Below are 23037 nucleotides of genomic sequence, written 5' to 3' on the forward strand. Positions count from 1 at the left end.
TCATTTCTTCCTTGCAGGGGTTTGTGAGGAGGTTCAGAATTGTTTGCTGTAATTGACAGGGTTTTGCTTAGTTCATCTGCAGTTCAAATACATTGGCCTGCCTTTGATTCCTTTGAGATTGACTGCCCACCATTGTACCCTGATGTTAGACCTTATTTGCAAGAGATTCCAGCTTTGGAGGGGCAAGCTCTTGTCTTATGCGGGCTGCCTTGAGTTGATCAGATCTGTTCTTTAATCCTCTTATATCTATTGTTCTGGAATTTTCGGGTTCCCCCATGTTGCTATTGTGAAGCTTGAAGCTCTTATGTGCTCCTTCTCTGGAAAGGATCGGACTGCTCCAGATTTCTACACCCCATCAATTGGGCCTCTGTTTGTCTCCTTAAAGATGAGGGAGGGCTTGGGATTTGGCGCATAACAGATGTCAACTCTATAGGTATCCTCAAGTTCATATGGAAATTAGCAGCCAAGAAAAGTATTTGGGATTACTGGTTTTACTCCAGACTCTTAGAAATGACTATTTGGTCTACTCCCATTATCTTAGATGCCTCTTGGGTATGGAGAAAGATTCTGAAGTTAGGCCTCTTGGTTATGGAGCTATCAAGGGCTTGATTGATTATGATGCCTCTACTAGATTATGGTAGGATCTTTGGCATCCTTAGGGGTGCTTATTCATGTTGTGGGCGGTAGCTCTATCAGCTATCTACAGTATGGGTTCCAACAGATTGGCAACACGGGGATTTAGCTCCCACCAGCCCCTCCCTGATTCAGATGTCTGCTATTTGGTCTTCTTTGCTAGCTACCCCTAGAAGGCCCATTGGGGTTGGTGACATTGTCTCTTGACCGCTACGTCCTTCGGCCTCTTCGATTTCAGGTCAGCTTGGAACCTCAATTAAGTCTCTTGTTTTGGTTATGGCCTAGCGCAACACGGTTTGGTTCAAGTCCCATATTCCCGCCATAGCTTCATTTCTTGGCGGGACCCTCTCCCATTGCCTTCCAACGCAGTCATTCCTTATCCAACGGCAAATTCCAGCCCCTCCCCTTTGCAGTGTCAGCTGGAATGCCAAACGAAGATGCAAATCACCTCTTCTTCAACTGGCCCTTCTCCAAGATTAGCAAGGGTATCCTCTCTAGATTCTGGCCCCTATAAGAAGATCCATTATTCCTTTTGAGCATGAAAGGATTTGGGTAGACATGTCATTTGATGGTGACTCGGTATGTGATCTTGTGGGTAAGTTTGCTTTCGGATCTGCTTTTTACAATATTTGGATGGAGTGGATCTTAAAGATGGACCACCAAATCAAGATCCTTCCAATAGAATTGGGACACCATTCTCTTCGATGACAAAAACAAGTGTCAAAGATCCCTTCTCAATGTACGCCTCTTGGGGTCTACCCCACTTAGTTGGGAAAAGGCTGAGTTTTTTTTTTTTTTGTTCTTGTTGTTGTTGGTTTCCTCCACACGTTCTAGAGTGCGTGGAGCTTTGTATTGATTTATTGTTTATTCTTTTTTCCCCTCTTCTTTGTGGGCTCCCTCTTTCTCTTTCTTCTTTGGTAATGTTCACCTCCTCCCCCCGAAATAAATGGTTAGTTCAACCTAAGCTCATTTGTGTAGTGGCATCTGTGAGGCCGTGGCTAGACACGTGCTTGATTTCCATCTCCCTGAATGGATTCTACCAAGAACAAGTTTTTCACTATTTATTTTTTTGTGCATACAAATTCATTACCAAGAAAAGAGAGTATACAAGGCCTTGAGGGGAAAAACCCAAGCTATAAAAGGCTAAGCATAAGACAGTGAAGACAACTTAGAGGGGGTAGGGGGAAGGCTACAAAATGAAGGAGGGTAGACCCCATGACCATAGTTGTCACGATACCAAGGCGAACCAAGGAGTTGGAGGGCTACCTAAGCGCTTAGGCGACAAGGCGCTCGCCTTATGGCGAACAAGTGTTATTTTTTATTCTTTCTCTTATCTAACATTATTTAGTATGTTACATATACATCGTATGATAAAAAATCAACATTAAGCCACACCAAATTATCAAAAATCAATATTAAGTCACATTGAGTCATAAAAAATCAACATTTAGAGAAATACCCTTATTCTATAATAAGTTTGACTAATCAAATGATTTTACTTTTACATGAGACTTTTTTATAATAGGTGTAGCACAAAACCAATTTTCCAACAAGTCTAAGATTATTTAAATTTGAGTTGTAATGACAAAGTTATGTTCTGGTCAAAATTATTTTAAAGTGCATGAATGCTGTGAAAATCGCCTGAATAAAAAAAAATTATGGACATCAAAACAAAAAATTATTTTACCGGACTTATGGTTTTTAGCAATGTTTTACCATAATAAGATTTATAAAATTTTCATAATTAAGAAAAACCCCAACATTTGATAGTTGAAAATCTCCCATACAACCAAAAATTCAATTTTTGTTCTTGGATTGGGGGTTGACTTTTTATCCTTTTGGAATTTGATTTTTAAACTATTTTTATTGGATTCAAATAGGGAGGTATTTGTTTATATATGAATAATATCTCAAGTAAAATGAATTTCATTTACTTAAATGATAATTGGCATCAATAAGTGCTAAAATATAAGGCGACCTGCAGTGCAATAAGGCGACAGTCGCCTAGACACTAGGCAAACTGCCTAGACCCCAAGGCGTGACGCCTTAACAACCATGGGACACAACAGTGAGCCTGTTCCTTGGGGAATCCCTCACATGATGATGGGGGAATAAGGAGAGCTTAGAACTAATATCAAAGTAGATGGTATCTAAATCTGGACCAAGAATTTGGAGTTGGAAGTCCAACTTTGAAGATTGAATTCCATCCAAATGTAGTTGATGGTAGCATAGATGGCGAGCTTTCTGGTGGTGATGCAGATGGAGTTCTTAGCAAAAGTCATGTCTACCTATAACCACTCACTTTGAAGGGGGAGGATGCATCTACTAAGGGGCCAGCTATAAGTGAGGACTCTCTTCCGAATAATACTAGAGAAAGAGCAACTGAAGAAGGAATGGTACGAGTCTTCTATCCCGTTCCAACAAAGACAACAGGCTAGAGGGACATGAATATGTCGATAGATGAGGAAGGACTGTGTTGGGAGGCGGTTGGAAAGGGATCTCCAAGCTGTGAAACTGTGGCAAGGAATTTGCAGTGCAATTGATTCAGGAATTTGCATTCCACTGCGATGGGAGGCAGTTTTTCATTGTTAATTTGCAGTGCAACTGATTTTGCACCATAGTGTTTTATTGCTTCAGGAATTTGCATTCCACAATGCTACCCATAAGATGTAGGAGGCTTAACAATTAAGCTTCTCTGCCCAAGAAGTCAGTTTGAGAGCAAGAGGCAAGAGCAGCAGGGCTAAATTTGCAACGAACCAAGAGTCAATACAACTTGCTATTCAAATATTTCTTTTAATCCTCTCTTTATCAATGGAAGTTACTTACTCTGATGTTATTTTACCATAAAAAGCTGGGATAGACAAAATCGATGAAGAAGAGACAGATTTGACAGTATTATGTCAGCCAAAGTCTGAGTTTAACAGCAAATGGGAAGCCTGTGATTCAGAGCAGAAGCAGAGCAGAAGCAGAAGCAACAATGTTTTAGTTGTTTAAGCCATTTAGGCTATTGTTTTTTGGCCTTTGAATTAATGATTAGCAATTTACATAAATATCCTTGTATGATAAGGTTAGTTGGGTTTAATTAGAGTTTATTTTAGGTTCACTTTTGGACAATAACCCTATAATAGATGTTCCAGTAATGGTATTTTGGTAAATTAAGTTGATAGGGTTCAGGGGTAAAAACATTGTAAACGACCAAAATTGCGGCCATCGGTTTTATTTTTAAATCAAGTGAAATTTACTGGAAAGCAATTCTGCAACTCTGGGTTCATCCCTTTGTTCTATAATTCCTCTGGATTTTCATTGATTCAGCCTCAGAAATCCAAGGATTCAAACACTTAGAATTCTATATGCCACTATATTAACAATTAACAAGACTATGTAAGGGAAAATCATGGCTGTCAGAAATTATAAACCATGAAGATTCAAATTTACAAGGAAATATGACGAAGAAATTCGAGGTCTCAAGAGGTCATGACTCTTATCATTCATATATCTATAACGTAGGGAAAAGAGGGTCCTTGTGGCAAAATTGAACAAAATAGGTACATGATAAGTAGTAACCTTCGGACGTTTCTCTACCTTGATGTTACACAATCACCCAATATAACATAGTTTGAGGGAGCTCGGGGCCTCCAAAATGTAAGGTTGTAACCAGGTCCATTTCCTGCAGCACCAGATTACACAACCCAATTAGTAAAATTAGGATTTGATGAGCTTCTCAAACAAATTGTTGCAGCTACAGATTACCACCATTAGGATATAGCTAGCTGTATGAAAATGAGGTGCACTTTGAGCTTAAAGTAGAATTTCGAAACTCTATGGCAAGGTTGAGTTACCTTTTGGGGACATCCAAAGGCGATCAAAATTGGTGCAAGAAGCCAGTGGATCTGCATTTCCAAATTGTAGTGCTGCAACTGCCATATTTTGCAGGTTAACAACAAGGGAAATAACACTCAGTGAAAGATGGAAGCATACATCTGTCGATATCACAGATATATTCGTCTTCTCTTTAACAGAAGTACATGCCCCAGAAATGTCCACTGGATCAAGAATAATGAGACCTGAACCAGCCTCAATTGTAAGATCTTTCACCAGGGCCCGTATCCAAGTATCACTTTCTTTTGAAGCAAATCTATTGCAAAACACACAAACAGAGACCATTTAATCCAATGTGAAGGTTACTTATCTAACATCAAGGAACATCTACTGTATCAGGCTATGGTGCAAATGAAACAACAGTTTCTTGAACCACATATGAGAGTGTCAAATATTCAAAACCATGGTTTAAAGTATCCCACCGTATCGGCCGATATGTATCCCTATCAGTGGGTATCAATACCATACAGTGATATGTATTCCTTTTTAAGAAACTATAAAGTGTCCCACCGTGTCGCATAGTATCGGCCGACATGGCACGATATTGTGCGATACATGCCAATCCTATCAATATAACAACAAACAACAAGAAGTCAACAACAAACTCAGCCTTATCCCAACTTAATGGGGTAGGTTATGAATTTTAATTCATGGATTAAAAAAAAAAAAAAAAAACCAGTAAGTCAGGAACATGCCGATACTATCAATATAACAAAAACAAAGCCTTTTCCCAACTTAATGGGGTCGGCTACATGGAGCCAAGCAAGAACAAGGAAAAGGAGAAGTGAAAGGAAACAGTTTACTAAGAACATTAACGAAGTAGAACACAGCTAAAGGGGGTCTACTACCTGGATCCTAGCCCTCCAATCCACTCTATTTGAGACCATACTCAGGACAAGGCCTAATTTGTGCATGTCTTTCCTCACTACCTCTCCTAACTCCTATGGTCATTTTTGGCCTGCCTCTAGCTCTTTTGGATCCTTCTATCTGGATCAGAACACTCCTCCACACTGGTGCATCCAATGGCCTTCGTTAAACATGGTCATATCATCTCAAACGACTTTCTAGAAGATTATCATGAATAGGGGTAACTCCCAAATCCGCTCTAATATGTTCATTCCTTACCTTAACCTTCCTAGTATTCCCGCACATCCATCTTAACATTATCATTTCCGCTACACATAGCTTATCAATATGCCGCTTCTTAATTGCCCAACATTTCGTCCCATACATCATAGCTAGTCGTACGACTGTCCTATAGAATTTTCCTTTAAGTTTTACAGGGACACGTCAGTCGCACAAAACTCCAGACACAACCCTCCACTTTTTCTATCCCACTTTAATTCAATTTGGCATATCATCCTCAATATCGCCTTCTTTATTAATGATAGATCCCAAATATCTAAAATAGTCACTTTGCGTTATCTCTCGTCTTTCGCCACATTGTCATTATCCATCATAGTGTGACTAAAGTTACACATAACATACTTCGTCTTCGTTCTACTTATCTTAAGGCCTCTTGATTCCAATGTTGATCTCCATCGTTCCAGTTTAACATTGAGCCATGTTTTTGTGTCATCCAATAAAACAATATCGTTCGCAAAAAAAATTCATCATGGAACCTCACCTTTGAATGTTTTTAGTCAACTCATCCATGACAAGCGCAAATAGATAGGGGCTTAAAGTTGAACCTTGGTGTAGCCCAATAATAATACGAAACTCGTTACCGTGACCGCCTTTGGTTCTCACACTAGTTACCACGTCAGCATACATATATGTAATTATATCCACATGCCGATACTATCAATACATCTCTTAAAAGGCCCATGTGGGTTTCTTCAATTTTTTTTTTTATTATCCAAAAACCAAGTCCTATGATTAGGGAAAACATCATCCTAGTCGATCCCATTCCTGAAGACCTATTCAACTATGAGTTTGAACCACCCCGACACTCTTCATGTCAATAGATTATTACTATATGCAAGAAACTTTATCTTTTATAAAAATTTCAATTGAATGCACTTATCTCATTATATATTGTTGTTCTCCATTTTAGTGTTTATACATTATACATGTTATATATTGCTTATTTATACCATTTTTTGCTCCAAAAGTGTATTTTCATGCATATCTTTAGTGTATCTTGTGTATCTCCGATACGATACGATATGATACATCTCTTAAAATCACTCGACCAATACGATAAGTGATACCAATACTTTTTTAATATATATAAAAAATTCAATATCAAACGAAAGAAAGGGAGGTGAGAAGAACAAGTGAATAACAAACAAAACAAGACCATGCCTTTACAAAAAGGGGGACAAGGACTTGCAAAAGGGAGGAGAGAGAACCCCAAACAACCTTGCCACACTAGAAAAAGAAAAGCCTAATCCCAACATGGAAATAAAGGCCCAAAATGCATTAAGACCCACTAAATCAAAGCTAGGTGTCACGACAAAGGACATGACTGAGGATTTCCATGCTAATAGGCAAAAAATAAAAAAAAACACTACAACTTATGTGGAACACGTAAATTAAAAGCAATGCAAAACTAAAGCTCAATCCATATCAAGAAAACCACTAGCAATTAATAACAAAGATTAGCCCTTGAAGGAAAAGGAATAGAGGTTAACGCTTTTACTTCTGTTAAATCAATTGAAACATTATTTTATCCATTTTCTCATTGTTAATCTTTTAATCATGCCAGTATCACCATGACCATGGTTCGAGATTTCAGTTGAAATGACTGACGTTTCGTGAAATTTTCCAGTTATGTGAAGAGTCGAAAAAAACCCATGTCAACTCACTACGTATGCAAGGTTTCAACGGAAATTCAATAGGTGGGTGAAAATATATCAAAGAGTTTTATAAATTCAAAAACTCGATCGAATTTTTTTTGTATTCCAATAGTAAGAAGGAAAAAAGGCCAAAAAAACCAGAGTTTGTGATTTTTGGCTAAATCACATATTTCTTGTGCAACAAGGTGTTGGGGACCACAACAAAGCATCTACATTGATGACTTGCCAGATTTTAGTAAGGTTCTAATTTGGAGGTATACCCTTTTTTAATGATAAATATTTAGGGGTTGGCCTTCAATTTTTATATGCTAGACATCGTAGGCCGATTTACGACTTCACGTTGTCGGGTTTAATTTTTTGTTTTTAAATTATTTAAGAAATTTATAATTAAAATTTTGATTTTCTCATAAAAAAAAATAGGGTTAATATATATTGGTTGGGGCTGAATTTTACACATGTTAGATGCCATTAGATAACCTATGGCTTCATGGAGTTGCTTTAATTTTTTTGATTGAAAATGTAAGTTTTTTTTTTAGATTATTAAACTGATTTAAATCCATAAAATATTTTGTTTTATTTGAAAAAATCATGAAAATTTATGAAAATATATTTCTTGTACTTTCAAATTAAAAGGATGATTATTGTGTTGCGTAATAGTTAATTTTTTTTAATTAATGAAGGGATGCCCCCTTTCTCCTTACATCTTCTGCCTAACCATGGAAGTCCTCTCTAGAAATTTGCAAGTGGCCATAGATCAGAATCTCATCTTTGCCATTCCCAAGTGCAAAGCTATTAAGCTTACCCACTTGGCTTTTGCTGATGACTTGATGATATTCTCCAAAGATGAGCCCTCCTCTCTTCAGAGTACCATGAATTGCTTATCTCATTTTGCAGCCATGTCGGGCCTTTGTATCAACCCGACCAAATCTCTCATATTCTTAGCTGGGATCTCTAACACAGAAACTTCCCTGCTTCACCAATCGGGTTTCTCTTTGGGCTACCTTCCGGTGAAGTACCTGGGGCTCCCTCCCATTCCGGCCAGATTATCCACCCATCATTGCACTCCTATTCTGGATCTCATTAGGAATAGGCTCCAACTTTGGAAAGGGAAGCTTTTATCCTTTGCTGGCCGACTCGAGCTCATCAGATTTGTGCTCTAAGCCTCTTATATCTACTGGTCGGGTATATATGTGCTCCCGGAATCCATCATTGCCAAGCTTGAATCCTTGTTTGCAGCTTTTCTGTGGAAAAGAAGCGAGTGCTCCAGATTCCTTCACCCCATCAATTGGTCTCAAGTCTATCTCCCAAAATCTGAAGGAGGTCTAGAATTAAGAAGAATAAGGGATGTCAACCTTGCAGGTACTATCAAGCTTGCTTGGAGAGTTATCTCAAAACAGAAGAGTATATGGGTAGATTGGGTGTATTCAAACCACCTTAGAAAGGACTCTTTTTGGACAGTGAAAATGCCTGTGGATGTCTCTTGGGTTTGGAGGAAGATTTTGGATACCTGGCCCTCAATCTCCTCGGCTATCTCCGCCAAAATTGGAGATGGAGCTTCCACTCTTCTCTGGCTTGATCTATGGCACCCCAATAGAATCCTGTATCACTCCATATCGGCTAGAAGCATCTACAGCTCCAATTTTCCCAAGTACGCCCTAGTGGCCAATATTACCTCTTCCGAGAGATGGTCCCCCCCAAGTCATTCTACAACCCAGCTTGATGCCATCTGGAGATCCCTTCCCCCTATCCAACCATCCTAGAGAAAGGACTTTTATCATTTGGCTTTTGGCTGCTTTAAAGCTCTTCTCCTCTAGATCTGCTTGGGATTTTGTCAGGAGCCTATCACCCCTGGCACAGACTCATATGGTTCCCTCACCATATCCCTCGACAGAGCTTTACGGACTGGAGAGTCTTCGACAAAGCCTTGCCCATGAAAGCTTTCCTTATTTAGAGAGGTATCCCTGTTGACCCTATGTGTATCCTATGTGGAAATGAGCCAGAAGATATTGATCACCTCTTCTTCACTTGTCCAGTCTCCAACTCCATCTGAAAAGGGGTTCTCTCCAAATGTTGGCCAGCAAACAGAAGAATTCTTCCTCTGCAAAGGGAGTGGATTTGGAGGGATATGACCTTTCAGATTAAATCAATCTGTGACCTTGTGGGAAAGCTCGCCTTCTGCGCCACCATCAACCAAATTTGGATGGAAAGAAACCACAAGAAATGGACCTCCAATTCTCGCTCTTTGGATAAGATTTGGGGCTCCATCTCCTTTGATGTCAAGGCAAAAGTCTCCCGGATCTCTACCACTTGTTCCCCCACTTCTAGAAATTGTCATATTGTAAACTCCTGGGAGCTGCCCAGCTCCATCATCAGGAGTGGTTCTCATTTTTTTAGTTTTGTCTCCTCTTTTCCTCCCCCCCTTTTTTGATTGGGGCTGTATTTTTCTTTTCCTCTTGGCAATGAATTATTTTATTCACCCCAATTTTTTTTTTTAATTAAGATCGCTTATGGGCTCACCTAATAGTTAGTAACTCAAATATCAAAGAATAATGGCAATTTTGTAATTAATCTGATGTTGCAAAGGGGAATAGCACTTTTGTAAATACCCAGAATTTTCTAATGTTAAATGGGTCAGTCAAGAAGAGTGGACCCAAGTGGGAATTTTATTTATTGTTCAGGGAATTTGGAACTAAAGGTGACTAAAGGACCAAGAGGTTGACTCCGTTGCCAGCCCAAACCGATCTACCTTCATTACTGGTAGAAGCATCTCTAAATTCATTCTCTGTCATTAGATCGTTAGAGGATTTAACCACAATTTTCATTCTGCAGCCCTTCTTAAGATCGACATTCACAAGGCCTTTGATTCCATCCATTGGAATTTCATCTCCAAAGCCCTCCTTCAAATTCTTTTTCCCCTCCTTTTGTCCATTGAATCCACTCCTGCATCTCCGTCCTCATCAATGGCAGCCCTGCAAGCTATTTCTCCTCTTCTGTCGGTATCAAACAGGGATGCCCCCTCTCCCCCCTTTCTCTTCTGTCTACCCTCGAAGTTCTCTCCCGCTCCATCCAATCCTCCACCAACCACCACCTTATCTCTCCCATCCCCAAATGCAAACCTCTCATGTTAACCCATCTTGACTTTGCTGACAACCTCATGATCTTTTCCAAAGCTGACCTTGATTCCATCTCCAATATCATGGCCTCCCTCCATCTCTTTGAGTCCCTCTCCTGTATGAGAATCAATCTTCTCAAATCCAACCTCTTCCTCCCGGGAGTCTCTGATGCCTGTCAAACCTAACTCCTCGCCATTTATGGTTTCTCCCTTGGATCCCTCCCTGTTAGATATCTAGGCCTCCCTCTTCTCTAACTATTGTTCCCCCATCATTGATTCCATTAGGAAAGGCTTCAGCTTTGGAAAGGGAAGCCTCCTGATGAGCACATTTATGTGTGAAATCTTAGGTTGTAAAGCATGCATTTTTACATACTTATAATGGAGTTACCTTGGGTTTTTCTTTCTTTTTGCAAGTTTTGTATTTAAAAGGCTTTAGGGACTATTGGGCACCATATCTCCAATTTTACACGTAAAGAGGTCCTGTTTCTTTTCATGGCTGCGAAGAGGACGAAATTCTTAGCAAGATGGATGTGTCGCATTAAAAGTACACATTCGTTTTGACACCCGTACACGTGATTATTATTTTTGGGTCAGAAAAAAGAATAATGGACCAGAACATAACCTAGATGCAGTCCTAGCCATTCTGCAGTTGTCCCAGGGGTACAAGAGACAGTCCAGATGCCAACAAAGATGGAGGGACCCACCTTGGGCGTTGAAGACTCTCTCTCCTCCACCTTTGACATTTTACACTCTCTCCTTGGGCGTTGAAGATCTCCTCTCTCCTACATTCCACTTAAAGGACAAGGGCATGGACAAAATTTTCACATAAATTAGAAGATTGTCCAAATCAAAGAAATTGTCCAAGAGAGGCTGTGCAAGAAAGAAAAGAAAAAAAGAGAAATAAAATCTTTCCCATTTTATTTCCCTATCTCTCCCAATCCAAACCAAATTGGAAACCCACCAACCCAAATCGTTTTCTTTCCTTTTCTCCCCTACTTTCTCTCCTTTTTTCTCTTCTCTCCTACCCTCCATCTCATCACACACGATCACAAGAGAATCTACCTTTGGACGTCCTCCTCTCTCCCCTATTCCCTATAAAAGAGAGTCGACCAAGGGGAGGAGGGCGTCCTTCTCTTGTTCTCTTCTTCTCTTAGTTCGTTATGCTCTCTCTCTCCCCTATTCCCTATAAAAGAGAGTCGACCAAGGGGAGGAGGGCGTCCTTCTCTTGTTCTCTTCTTCTCTTAGTTCAATGCTCTCTCTCTCTCCCTCTAGTTCCTTTTTTTTGCTTCAAACACTTGTAATTGGTTTTATTTAATTAATGCAATGTCTTTTATTTTTATTGTTTATGCTATTCAAGTTATTCAAGTGTAATTTTAATTTACTAGTTCAAGGCTTAGATCTAGGTAACAAGAACCCCGCTTTGGAGCATCTCTTTTCAAGTGCAAGTTTCTCTTCAAGATTTGTTTTCTACAGGCCTAGCAATTTCAGATTTGGTTTATTTCAGATCTGGTTTTTAGGGCTGGTAGTATTTCAAATCAATCAAGTTTTAATTCAGGGATTTAAGTTCAAGTAAGTAGGCTTCTACAGTAGTCTTCTCATCCCTCGTCTCATTCCCTCTTCTTGCTACCCATCATTCTCAATTTAGGATTTTAATTTTCAATTTTACTTGGATGCTTTCCATTTCCCCCAAGGTCCTTGGCTAGATGATGTTTTGGCTTTGCCTCTCTCTAGCTATAGAACCATCCTTTTACTTTTATTATTTATATTGCCTCCCTTTTCCTAAAGCTAAGTAGATAAGCCCTTGTAAGAGTGCTCTCTAGTCAAGTAGAGAAGCTCGTACTATTTGCAATGCATCCCTCGGGCTAAGTAGAGATACCTACTCGTGTGCCTCTCTCTCGTTTTATTCCCCTTTTATTTTATTTCAGCCCTTTTCTTTTCTTTTACTCTATTGCTTTTTATTTATTTGCTTTGAGTATTTAAATTCCTAGATGATGAATGGTTAGGGTTAGATGTGAATGGTTAGGTTTTTAATTTCAATTGCAATTTCAATTTCCCTAGTTATGTTGGTTAAGATATTCTTTTAGATGCATGTGTTTTAGGACGGTAGTTAGAAGTAGATCACAATCATTAATTTGTACACTTTCGCATTACTAGAAGAAGCCAAAAATAAAGTGGCTAACTCCTTGTGTTCAACCCGTAGCTACGATGATCCGTACGCTTGTGGTTACTTTTAAATTTCAAACACCTCCTCTCCTACGCTGGCTGCCTTGTCCTTATTCAATCTGTCCCCCAATCCCTCTATCTTTACTTGTTTGGCATCTTCATTCTTCCCGCTTCCACCTCCAAAGCCATTGACTCCCTCCTCTGTTCCTTCGAAGGAACATATGCCACCAGATTCCTTCACCCCATAAGCTATCCAAAGTTTGTCGCCCCAAAGCTGAAGAAGGTTTGGGCCTTCGAAAAATCAAAGATGTCAACTCGGCTGCCATCTTGAAGCCCATTTGGAAGATTGCCTCCAATCAGCGTAGTATTTAGGTCTCCAGGGTCTACTCCGTCCCTCTTAAAAACGATTCCCTTTGGACGGCGTCCCTCTCCCCCGATGCTTCTTGAATTCGGCGCAACATCCTCAACTCCATACATCTCGCCCTCTCTGCCATCTCCTACTCCATTGGCAACGGCTCCACCACCTCTCTTTGGTTAGATACTTGGCACCCTGCTGGCATCCTTCTCCCCCTGGTCACCCCCAGAATCATCTTCTCCTTTGGTTCTACCAGATCCACCAAGCTGGCCTCCATCCTCTCCCACGATGGTTGGTCTCCTTTGGTTTCCCCTCCTCCTTTAGCTGATCTATGGTCCTCCCTACCCCCCATTCCCTTGGTCACAGAGGATTAGATGATAAAGTTAAATGGTTGCCCTCCCCCTCGGGCTTGTTCACCTCCGCCTCTACCTGGAACTTCATCTGTCCTAAAGACCCTTTCATCCCTTGGTGCAAAAATATCTAGTTCAAAGGGAACATTCCTCAACACAACTTTACCGCCTAGTGAGCCCTCTCCTACTGCCTGCCCACTCAATCCTTCCTCAACTTCCGCCACATTCAAGTCCCCTCCTGCTGTCTGTGTTGGAACGACATTGAAGATGTTGACCATCTTTTATTTTCCTGCCCCTTCTCTGCTTCCATTTGGAAGAGGGTCCTTCGCACTTGCTTCCTCCACCTATCCTATCCTCCCCCTTCCTCGTGAATGTATCTGGGTTAACATGACCTTCGTAGGCTCTAGCATATGTGACACAGTTGGAAAGCTCGCCTTTTGCACCACCATCAACCACCTTTGGTTGGAGTGAAATCTTCGTAGATGGACTCTCAACTCTCATTCTTTCGAAAGGATTTGGAAAACCATCTACTTTGACGTTAGTTCCAACCTTAGTTTGCTTTTCATTGCCCAGTTCGTAACACCCAAAGGAATAGGTTCTTTGTTGTCTCCTAGGGTCTCCCTTCCTCTACTATTCCCCCCATTGATGTTTCCCTTAGTTAGAAGGGCTTAAGGCCTTCTTATTCCCCCTCCCCTAAGGGTTTTTCCTCCCCCCCCCACCTCTTTTTCCTCCCTTGTATATATTCTTCTACTTGGTAATGAATTATTTATTCATCCAAAAAAAAAAAAAAATGACCAAGAGGTATAAAGAGTCTTTATAAGGGTATAATGGGAGAACCAGAAAAAGGAGATTTAAAACAAAACCCACGGATTTGGGTTGCCTTCAACCTTTGGACGGAAACAAAGGCAATAGAACCAGTATGGGTTTTGGTGATTGATCTCACCTATGTGAGCTCTGCTCAAAGTGAAATTTCAGGGATTAATGCCCAAGCTTCAGCCCTATCAATCTCAACCCACAACACCTTGAACCAGCAGCCACAGATTAGATTAGAAAATTCTGAAACAAGCCTTGGCGACAAGTACAGGTCTAGTTATGGTCGCAGGTTAGTTTCTCACAGCAGGGTTGGAACTAAGGCAAGAAACTCTAAAGGTTTGGTTTCCCAAGGAGGGGCCATCTTCGTTTAAAATCCTAGGTCAGATCAATGCTTCATTTGAAAGTTCGAAGCAACTCTTAAGCAACTCTAAGAGAGAGAGAGAAGGAGGGAAGGGAGATTGCACACACAAGCGCATAGCTTTCTTCAAACAAAACCCAGTTCTTTCATTCAATTATCAGCTGATTTTTTCACCGAATTACACCAATATAAAGAAGAAAAAAAAATCCCTAGCATAATAATGGAAACCCAACAAAAGTAGAAACTAGATAATTGAAAGAGAAACTCCTTCGTAGCTACTTTCCTTCTAAAACAAAGAGAATAAAATACGAATAACATAGAAATAAAATCTTCTATGTAGCCTACCAACCCTTGCCAGACCAGAAAACCGGGTTTGGGTTGGTTACGTCATGGCTTAGGCCTCCAAATAAGGTCGGTTCGGTCCAGCCAAGCCAAGGCATCTGCATCATTAAAATGGGTATATATATGGGACTTTCGGCCATGCAACCACAAAGTCTAGTCAAGACACTACTTGTCCTATAGGCCCGTCACCTTAGTTTCTTAGTTTTGATTCATGCAAGTATGTACCAAGTACAATCACTTACTCAATGCAAATAGCCATAAGAAGGTTGGACAAGTTGGCAGGAATGAACATATTTAAGTGACCATCTGGAATGAAAGGGTGAGGGTCTGGCTCCATTTTAAACAGGTTCTTGAAATAGTCAACAACAACACATTTTATCTCATCCACTTTGTAAACGTGATTGCCATCAGAGGTAGTCAACTTGATAATATAGTTGAGATTATTTCTGGCCTTCACTGATCTGTGGAAATAGGCAGTGTTTGAGTCACCAAGTTGCAACCAACTGATCCTGGACTTCTGTCTCATGAAACTCTCTTGAGCAAGAAGGGTAGAGAGGTTTGCCGCCTCAAGCTTCTCTTCATTAGCCAAGGAGAGATTAAGGTGATCAGACTACAGCTGAATCTGGATGGAGGTGAGCTTGTTCTTGAATCACTAACTTGAGAAGAAATATTCCCAAAGTAGTTTGTATTCTAGGCTTTGAGGGCAACTTTGACATTCTTCAACTTCCTGGCCAAGGCAACAAGGGGGTGGAGAATGCTTGGAAAGGCTTTAACCAGGCTTCCTTAACAATGGTGGGGTAGTCTAGGTGGGAGGCCTATATGCCAAAAAATTTAAAGGGTTTAGGACCAAAGGAGGTATAAGGCTGGATTAGGATGGAAATAGGGCTATGGTCTGAGATCTCTGGTCTTCAAAAGATGCATGGGAGGAGGGGAAAGTAGTGAGCCAAGACTCATTTACAAGAACTCTAACTTGCAGGCAATTTGGGCCTGGCCCAATCTTTTATTATTCCAAGAGAATTTGATTCTAGACCATCTAAGGTCATCAACAATAATGTCATCAATGCAAGTATTTAAAGCCTCAACGTTAGCAATGTCCTGGGGTTCCCCTCCCTGCTCCTCATGGTTGAATCTGACCACATTAAAATCTCCACAAATCCCCTAGGGGTGAGAGCCAATCTGGTTTGCAATTAGCCCAAGGTCATTCCGTAGATTGTCCCTGTCAACCAATTTGTTAGAGGCATATATGGAAGTGAGAAAAAAAAAGTGGAGCTGCAGGTAATATCAGAAATGGATAAATGAAAGTAACTTTGAGTTTTGTATTGTCCCAAATGAAGCAAATACGGCCATTAGGGTGAGTAGAATGATTGGGCAAAAATAGCCAGCCAGGAGCAATGGTGGAAACAAATTTGTCCATATTAGACTCTTTGACATGGGTTTCTAGCAAAACAAAAGGAGGGCCCTAGATCTTTGATGAGCAATCGCACAGCCGCATGCTTGGAAGGGGAGTTGAGACCCCTAGAATTCCACATCATGCCTTGAGACATTAGACACAATTGGAAGAGGGCAGCAAATGCTCCTGAGAGGAGGAGCCAAGGGTTTAGGGATAGGGTGCCTGGGACTTGCTTCGTCTCTGGTAGGATCGAGAAGCAGTAGGAAGGGGGGTCTATGGGAGTTGATGAGCAGGGCGCAAGGAGTTAGGCTTAGTAGCAGGCTTCCTTTTGGCTTTTTGATGGGTACGCTTGGATTTAGCAGCATTGGAGGGGCAGTTGGACGACGAAGAAGTACTATAGTGGGTCAAGAGCAGATCTAGGCAAAGGTTCGAAACAGGCTAGACATGGGCCAACGATTGACATAAGGAGTTTTGGGCTTGAGAAGGGATAGAAGGCCCAGAAGGGAGGGTCAAATGGATGGTTTTGGGCATGGGCTTGGATGGACAAGCAATACCTAAGAGTTTAGGCCCAAAAGTGGAAGGCTCAACATCAGACGCTGAGTGGACCAGATGGCCGCTAACAGAGGCATGTGCTCCCTCATAGATGATAAGAGGGTTAGGGGCGAGATCACTCGATAAAGGAGAAAGGGATCAACTCAGAGGAGTCATCACCGAAGGCTTCTTCAACAGATAATGGGACATCAAGGTGCGAGACCGCAGTCGACTGAACAACGTTAAAGTCCGAGGAGCTGTTGTCGATTGAAGTTCCAGGCATGGTTTTAAGTATCGGTAAGTATTGTACTGTATTGGCCGATACGTATCGTACTATATCGGCCGATACGTATCGTATTGTATCGGCCGATACATATCGTACTGTATCAGTCGATACATATCTATATCGGCCCTTACTGATACGATACATGAAATTTTTAAAACCCTTTCGTATCGATATGTATCCTACGATACATACCGATATGTACTGATACTCTATGGAAAAAATAAAATCGAGTGAAATGTATGTTTCAGTATGTATCGTTACATATTGGTGCGTATCGGTATATATCGACCGATACATACCGATACGGTATGATATAGTGCACTACGGTCATAATGGCCAAGTTGGGTCATTTTTCAGAAAAACACGATTTTTTGAGGGTTTTTGTTCTAAAGTTGCTGCCAACCATATTTCTCTATAACTAAAGTGAAAATCAATGTTGGGAACAAGGATTTTACATTTATAGGACAACTACAAACCTTGAATTCTTAGTGCGATACCTTCAATTTAGTGTTTTTACATAATACATGTTATCAATAGATCTTTTTAACAAGTTTTTTATGTAAAAGTGTATAAAAAAAGTGTTTCTTATCCATTTATGTGCGTATCTATAGCGTATCTCCGATGCTATGCGATACCCTTCGATACGTATCTTAATTTTGGCCAACCGATATGACGACGGATACCGATACTTTAATCCTTGGTTCCAGAAGAGACTGGCGAGGTATCATCAAAAGAGGAATGTTCATCAGAGCTGTCTATTGAACCATCTATAGCACACCCAACAAACCCAGCAGGAGATGAGTTTGAACGTCAACATCAACAGGATTCACAAGTAGAGGAGGGTCTTCAATGCTGTCAGCCATGTCTTCCAGAGCAGCAAACCGGTTTTGCCCAACATGTATGGACCTACCATTGTCCAGGGGTTTTTCGACGAGGTTTGTTGCCTGAGTTATAGAGACATGCTCTGAGGGTTTTCTTCTTTGAGTCTACCTTTTGCCTCTCGCTGGAGGCCGGAATGAGGGTCTACGGACAGCATCAGTCATTTGGGACCTTTCACGTTGGTGAATGGGACCAATGGGGTCGACATACAAGTCGCCAAGGGGGCAGGGTTACAGTCTTCGAAGAACAAGCTCGTGTCATGTTCGAATACCTTGCAAGCGAGACATTCCAATCGTAATGGACCCGCTGCCAGAAGGAGAAGACCTCACCATCTTGAATGGAGATGGAGGAGGGGAGAGCATCAGCAATAGTGACCTCAACACAAATTCTTGCAAAGGCGAGTCTGTCTTTTCTATTAGCTCAGGCATCGGAGCAGACGGGGTTTCCTAAGATTGAGCCAACACCACTTAGCCCTTCAGAGCACCAGAAATGCAGAGGAAGCCCAAGAAGGTAGAACCAGATGGCGATTGTGGAAAAATTTATCTGATTGAGTAGCAGATGGCGGTGCCATGGCCTTAGGAATATTGGCAATCGTCCAACTAGCTAGGGACCCCCTTCTAGGCTTCTCACCCAATCTTGCTCCTCAGAGAACGGGAACATGAAGAAGCCATGGTCAAGGAGGTAAGTATCAACCATACCCACAGGTCGCCATTGTTTTATGAGGGACATCTTAACAAGATGGAAGGGATGGCGTTTTCCCAAAAAGTTCCCAATAAGAGAATTTTTCCAGTGAGAAGCTTCAAAGTCAAGGAGTCCTTTGGGGCACATAGCAACAAGAGAGTCACCTAGCTTGGTGGGAGGGACAAAGTGCAGTGGAAGGCTTTCAGCAGGAGGGAGATTGAATGCTTGAAGAGGGAGTTCCAGGGAAGACCCAGAGGGGGGGGGCATTGGTGAAGGAGGTGAAGCAGTGATGGGAGGGTTTGGATTATCTGGCCGATACTTTTTGGCATTGGTGTATTATTATTGAGTTTTTTTATTCTTATTATATATTTCAAATGCTTTTATTGAATGATGTGTTATAGTACTAAATTAATAGTATAGGCTATTTTAAAGAAAGTATACAGCAGGGTACTGCCTACACTAACATAGGGTCCAAAGAAAAACTACCATTTTAGGTGCATTTTTTACAATCTATGGGTACAATTATGTTTATAGATGCTTAATTAGGGCCTGCCTAAAGTTTCGGGCCCAGATATGGCCATTTGACTATCGAAATGTGCAGCCGAAAATGCAAAAATTTTGGAACATGATCATTTGACACCCCATTTATAAGGACTTGGAAGTCAACCCGATCCATTGATATTCTACCATGTAGCATACACTCTATAACCACAGAAAAGAAAGGGGGGGGGACATCAAGCAGCAGCTCAACAATGCATCCTGTACCCACAGTTTTTAACGACTACAACATAACAATATTCTAATTAACCCTAATATCTATAGTGGTTGGAGTTAATTTGATCCCTCAGACCTGCTACTTGATTTTTCTGGTGCGATGGAGTGAAACTGAAAAACTGCAACAAAGTTTTTGCAAAGTACATTTAATATATTAAGATTGAGGATTTAGAGTAGTTAGCTAGTTAGTTCCACTTCTAGATTTCTGGTTTTCTACATGATTTTATTTCTTGGGCACAATGCCTTAGATTATTGCAGCATTAGACTTCTTCTGCATGCATATTCTAATTCCATAGCAGTCCCACACACATAAGCATATTAATATGTTGATATACGTTGTTGTTTCCCTTACTTAACAACTTAAGCTTTTGGTATAAATGGTTGAAACATGGTATCCGAGCAGGGAGGTCCAGGCTTATCATCAAGGAACATGTTTGGAAATACCATAATGAAAGGAACATAGGACCACAGACTAGACTCGAGCTCAATGCTCCTAGGCTTTGGCTTTTGTCAATGCCTGTCCATTTACTTTTGTGGGTTGGCTTGTCAGGAAGTGAGCCCGAAAGGGGCGTCCAGACGCCGGTCAAGTACGAAAGCTTCCTTTATCCAGACAAGTTTTACTATTCTTTTTCCATTGACCTTGGCTATTTGAGCTGCGGGTTAAGAGTGAGCCGGTTCAATAAGTCTTCCCCATCTCTTTCCGCTTAGATTTATACATGGTTTATTCCTTATCTCTAAAATCCTATGTCTGAATTCTAATTCGTTCTTTTTTTTTTTTCCAGATCTGACTGAAATAGGTAAAGATTTGTTAGAATATCTCTATATCTATCTATTAATTTGTATTAAAAATTTAAATGAATGGAATTGGGATATGGATGGTTTATAATGAAATAGAGCCACTTTGAGGTTCCCTATGACGCATGGAACGGAGTGACTACAAAAAGTTCCTAGAAGTCACGACGAAGCTTCGGTTCATATGGTCGGGGCTGAGACAGAATTGAACTCTCGAGATCAATCCCCATGTCTCAGTAGCCAATTAGAGCGTTCAGCTGTAAACTGACTGGTCGTAGGTTAAAATCCTACTTGGGGAGATTTGATTCATTCTGAATTAAATGAAGTCAGATTGAAAGGGATTATTGTTGTCCTTAAGAGGTTGTAACATAACATTGTGTAAAGGCTGTGTGGTGAACTACAAGCTTGAAAATGTTTGATTCACCACGAGTACAATAATCACACACCAGATTCACCATGAGTACAATAATCACACATCCACACACAAAAAAATGAAAAAAAAGAGGGAGAGGTTTTTTTTTTTTGGGGGGGGGGGATAAGCAGTCATGGGAAAAGCATTAATTAATAATTTAATCCGTACAGTTACAATTGGAAACTGAGGGAAGGTTAATTTGTATAATACCTAACTCAAGAAACCAGTTAGCCAAGGATTAAGTGGATACTCACATGAAGCTCAGGTCCATTTTTGCCCGGATAAGCTTTTCACCATGCAAGGAATCATCAAGGAATGACTTCGTACTGTCGTAGAAGGTGAACTCAGGAGAGACAACCTACAAGTGTCAATACGAAAAATGCAAGCACCATCAAATAAAAAATGCTACCCATTTTTGAATTATGTTGATTGCCTTTCATCTTAGTATATATCATTTGCCTTACAGTTACTTAGAAATTAGAAATAAACTAAAATAATAAAAATTTCTCAGATGCCTTGATGTCATTTGATCCTCCACAAAAGGTCAGTCAGAAAAAAAAAAAAAAAAAAAAAAAAAAAAAAAAAAGATTATGAGGTAAGATCATAGCAGGTTTGCACAATTGGCACAAATTTTAAATATCTCAAACAGGATACTAATCACTAGTTTGATCCAACAATAAGAAGAATCAATAGTATGGTGGATTGTCCCAAAGGTGTATATTTAAGTCTGCTATCATTCTCTCAGTGGCCATTATGAAAAGTTATCCTGCTAGCATCGGCGTTGGCTTTCATTTGGGTTCATCGACTTGAAAAAATACCATTCTCAATTACCTCCTAAGTAGAGGCTTCCACCTACCTCGCAGATGACATATCATGTGAAAGAAAAAACTATCATTCATCAACTTTTTGTATGTGAGGTGGCCAGTAAAGAGGATCAGATCACAGAATGGTCAGGAGTCATGAGTGCATGATCCTTACTTAGAGTCAGCTAGGATTGGCTGATCCTCAAAACCTTGGCCAGAACAGCATGTGCTTATTATGTGAAAATTATTTGGAATACAAATAGGTTGGAGTCGGTGCAAGTTGGGCCAAAATTGAGTTCAACTTTGAATCAAATGAATGGGGTAGTGCCTGTCTTGGGCTTACTTTGGTTAAAAAAATTTCAAATTAACAGTTACTTCATGGCCTGACAGTTACAGATATTTACAAGCAGAATATTGTGAAAGTTGGCTTGAAGTGTATTGGGGTAAATGGAGAGAAGGGAGCAGGAAAAATTTTGGGGGGTAAGGCTAAGACAAACCAAATATATGGGGGTAAACTGCAGATCCAATGCCAAACTAGGCATGGGCTTATGATTAATTCTCAAGGCTGGATAAAACAAAGCAACACTTGGAACTCATTGTCCACTTAATGCCTGAGGTATTTTTTATTCCAGACTGGTGTTATTTTGTACACATCTATGAAAAGAGATGAATAAATCAGCACATGCAAAGATACATGTACATGTTACAATATCAATGAAATAAATTTATTACTGATTGATAAGGGAAAAGAGAAAAAGGCTTCCAGATACCAGAGTGATATGGAGCTGAAAAAGAACCTTAGGGGATATTCCACCTTCCGGTGAAAAAAAATAATTGTAAATCCTATGTGAAAAAGGTTTTAACCAAGTGCCAAAAAAATTTCTGAGAGGTTCATAGCTTGTAAGAAGTAACTATCATTGATGAAAAAAGAAGGGGCTGAAGGGAGGGAATCTCCCGAGAGGAAAAACCAAGATAGAAGGTCTGTTGTAGAACCGGTTACGGTTGTTACTTAGAGAACTCCGAAAAGCTCTATAGGTCAGGAGGACTGCTACTGTTTATTTTGTTGTCTTGAGGTGGAAGCCATTATTTCAATCCAAATAAAAAAGAATAAACAACAGTAAATATTTTGGTAGGTGCTGGGACTCAAATGACTGATGCAGATGGGCAACTCCAGCATCTAGGTAAAATGTGATATCAAGATTTTCTCGTAGATGCTCAAATGATCATGTTCAGATTCTGGACCAGTACAATGAATCAATGTCATCTGCGCTGAATTGAGAGAGCACATGCAACTTTGTCTACTCAGTTCAAGTTGACATTGAAGGGGAGAATGTAGCATTTCAAGTGGGTTTTCTAAAGTTATTCCATTCATCATTTTCATCATGTAGTTCCATCAGTGGATGTAAATGGATGGTTGAAAATTGGGACTTGGGTAAATTATTCCTATATTTATCTAGCTAGTTAGATATTGGATATTTTTTAGTTTCCAGATGATAATTTGGTATGAATCAATCATCAATATATCCACTCGAAAAAGATCTACTCTGACTCAGATTTAATATTATCAATAATTAAGTAATATTTATGCCTAATCTGTGAGTCTCACAACAACACAACTTAGCCTTATCCCAACTGAATGGGGTTGCCTACATGGATCCAAGGGCTAAAAAAAAAAAAAAAAAA

The 23037-nt window shown here is 40.3% G+C and overlaps 1 protein-coding gene across 3 annotated transcripts in view; it reads right to left on the reverse strand.

Annotated features, from left to right (window-relative positions):
* The window catches only part of LOC122090931, a 158447-nt gene that overhangs the window by 32986 nt on the left and 102424 nt on the right, over nt 1–23037 (reverse strand). For all 3 annotated transcript variants that reach the window (XM_042660708.1, XM_042660709.1, XM_042660707.1), the window contains exons 36-38: nt 20806–20909; nt 4473–4768; nt 4216–4300 (exon numbers count right to left, since the gene is read on the reverse strand). In XM_042660708.1, coding sequence (XP_042516642.1) covers nt 4216–4300; nt 4473–4768; nt 20806–20909 — 485 coding nt within the window. The remainder of the gene's footprint in view (nt 1–4215; nt 4301–4472; nt 4769–20805; nt 20910–23037) is intronic.

The sequence above is a fragment of the Macadamia integrifolia genome, chromosome 10, assembly GCF_013358625.1.
Source record: "Macadamia integrifolia cultivar HAES 741 chromosome 10, SCU_Mint_v3, whole genome shotgun sequence".
NCBI classification, from domain to species: Eukaryota; Viridiplantae; Streptophyta; class Magnoliopsida; order Proteales; family Proteaceae; genus Macadamia; species Macadamia integrifolia.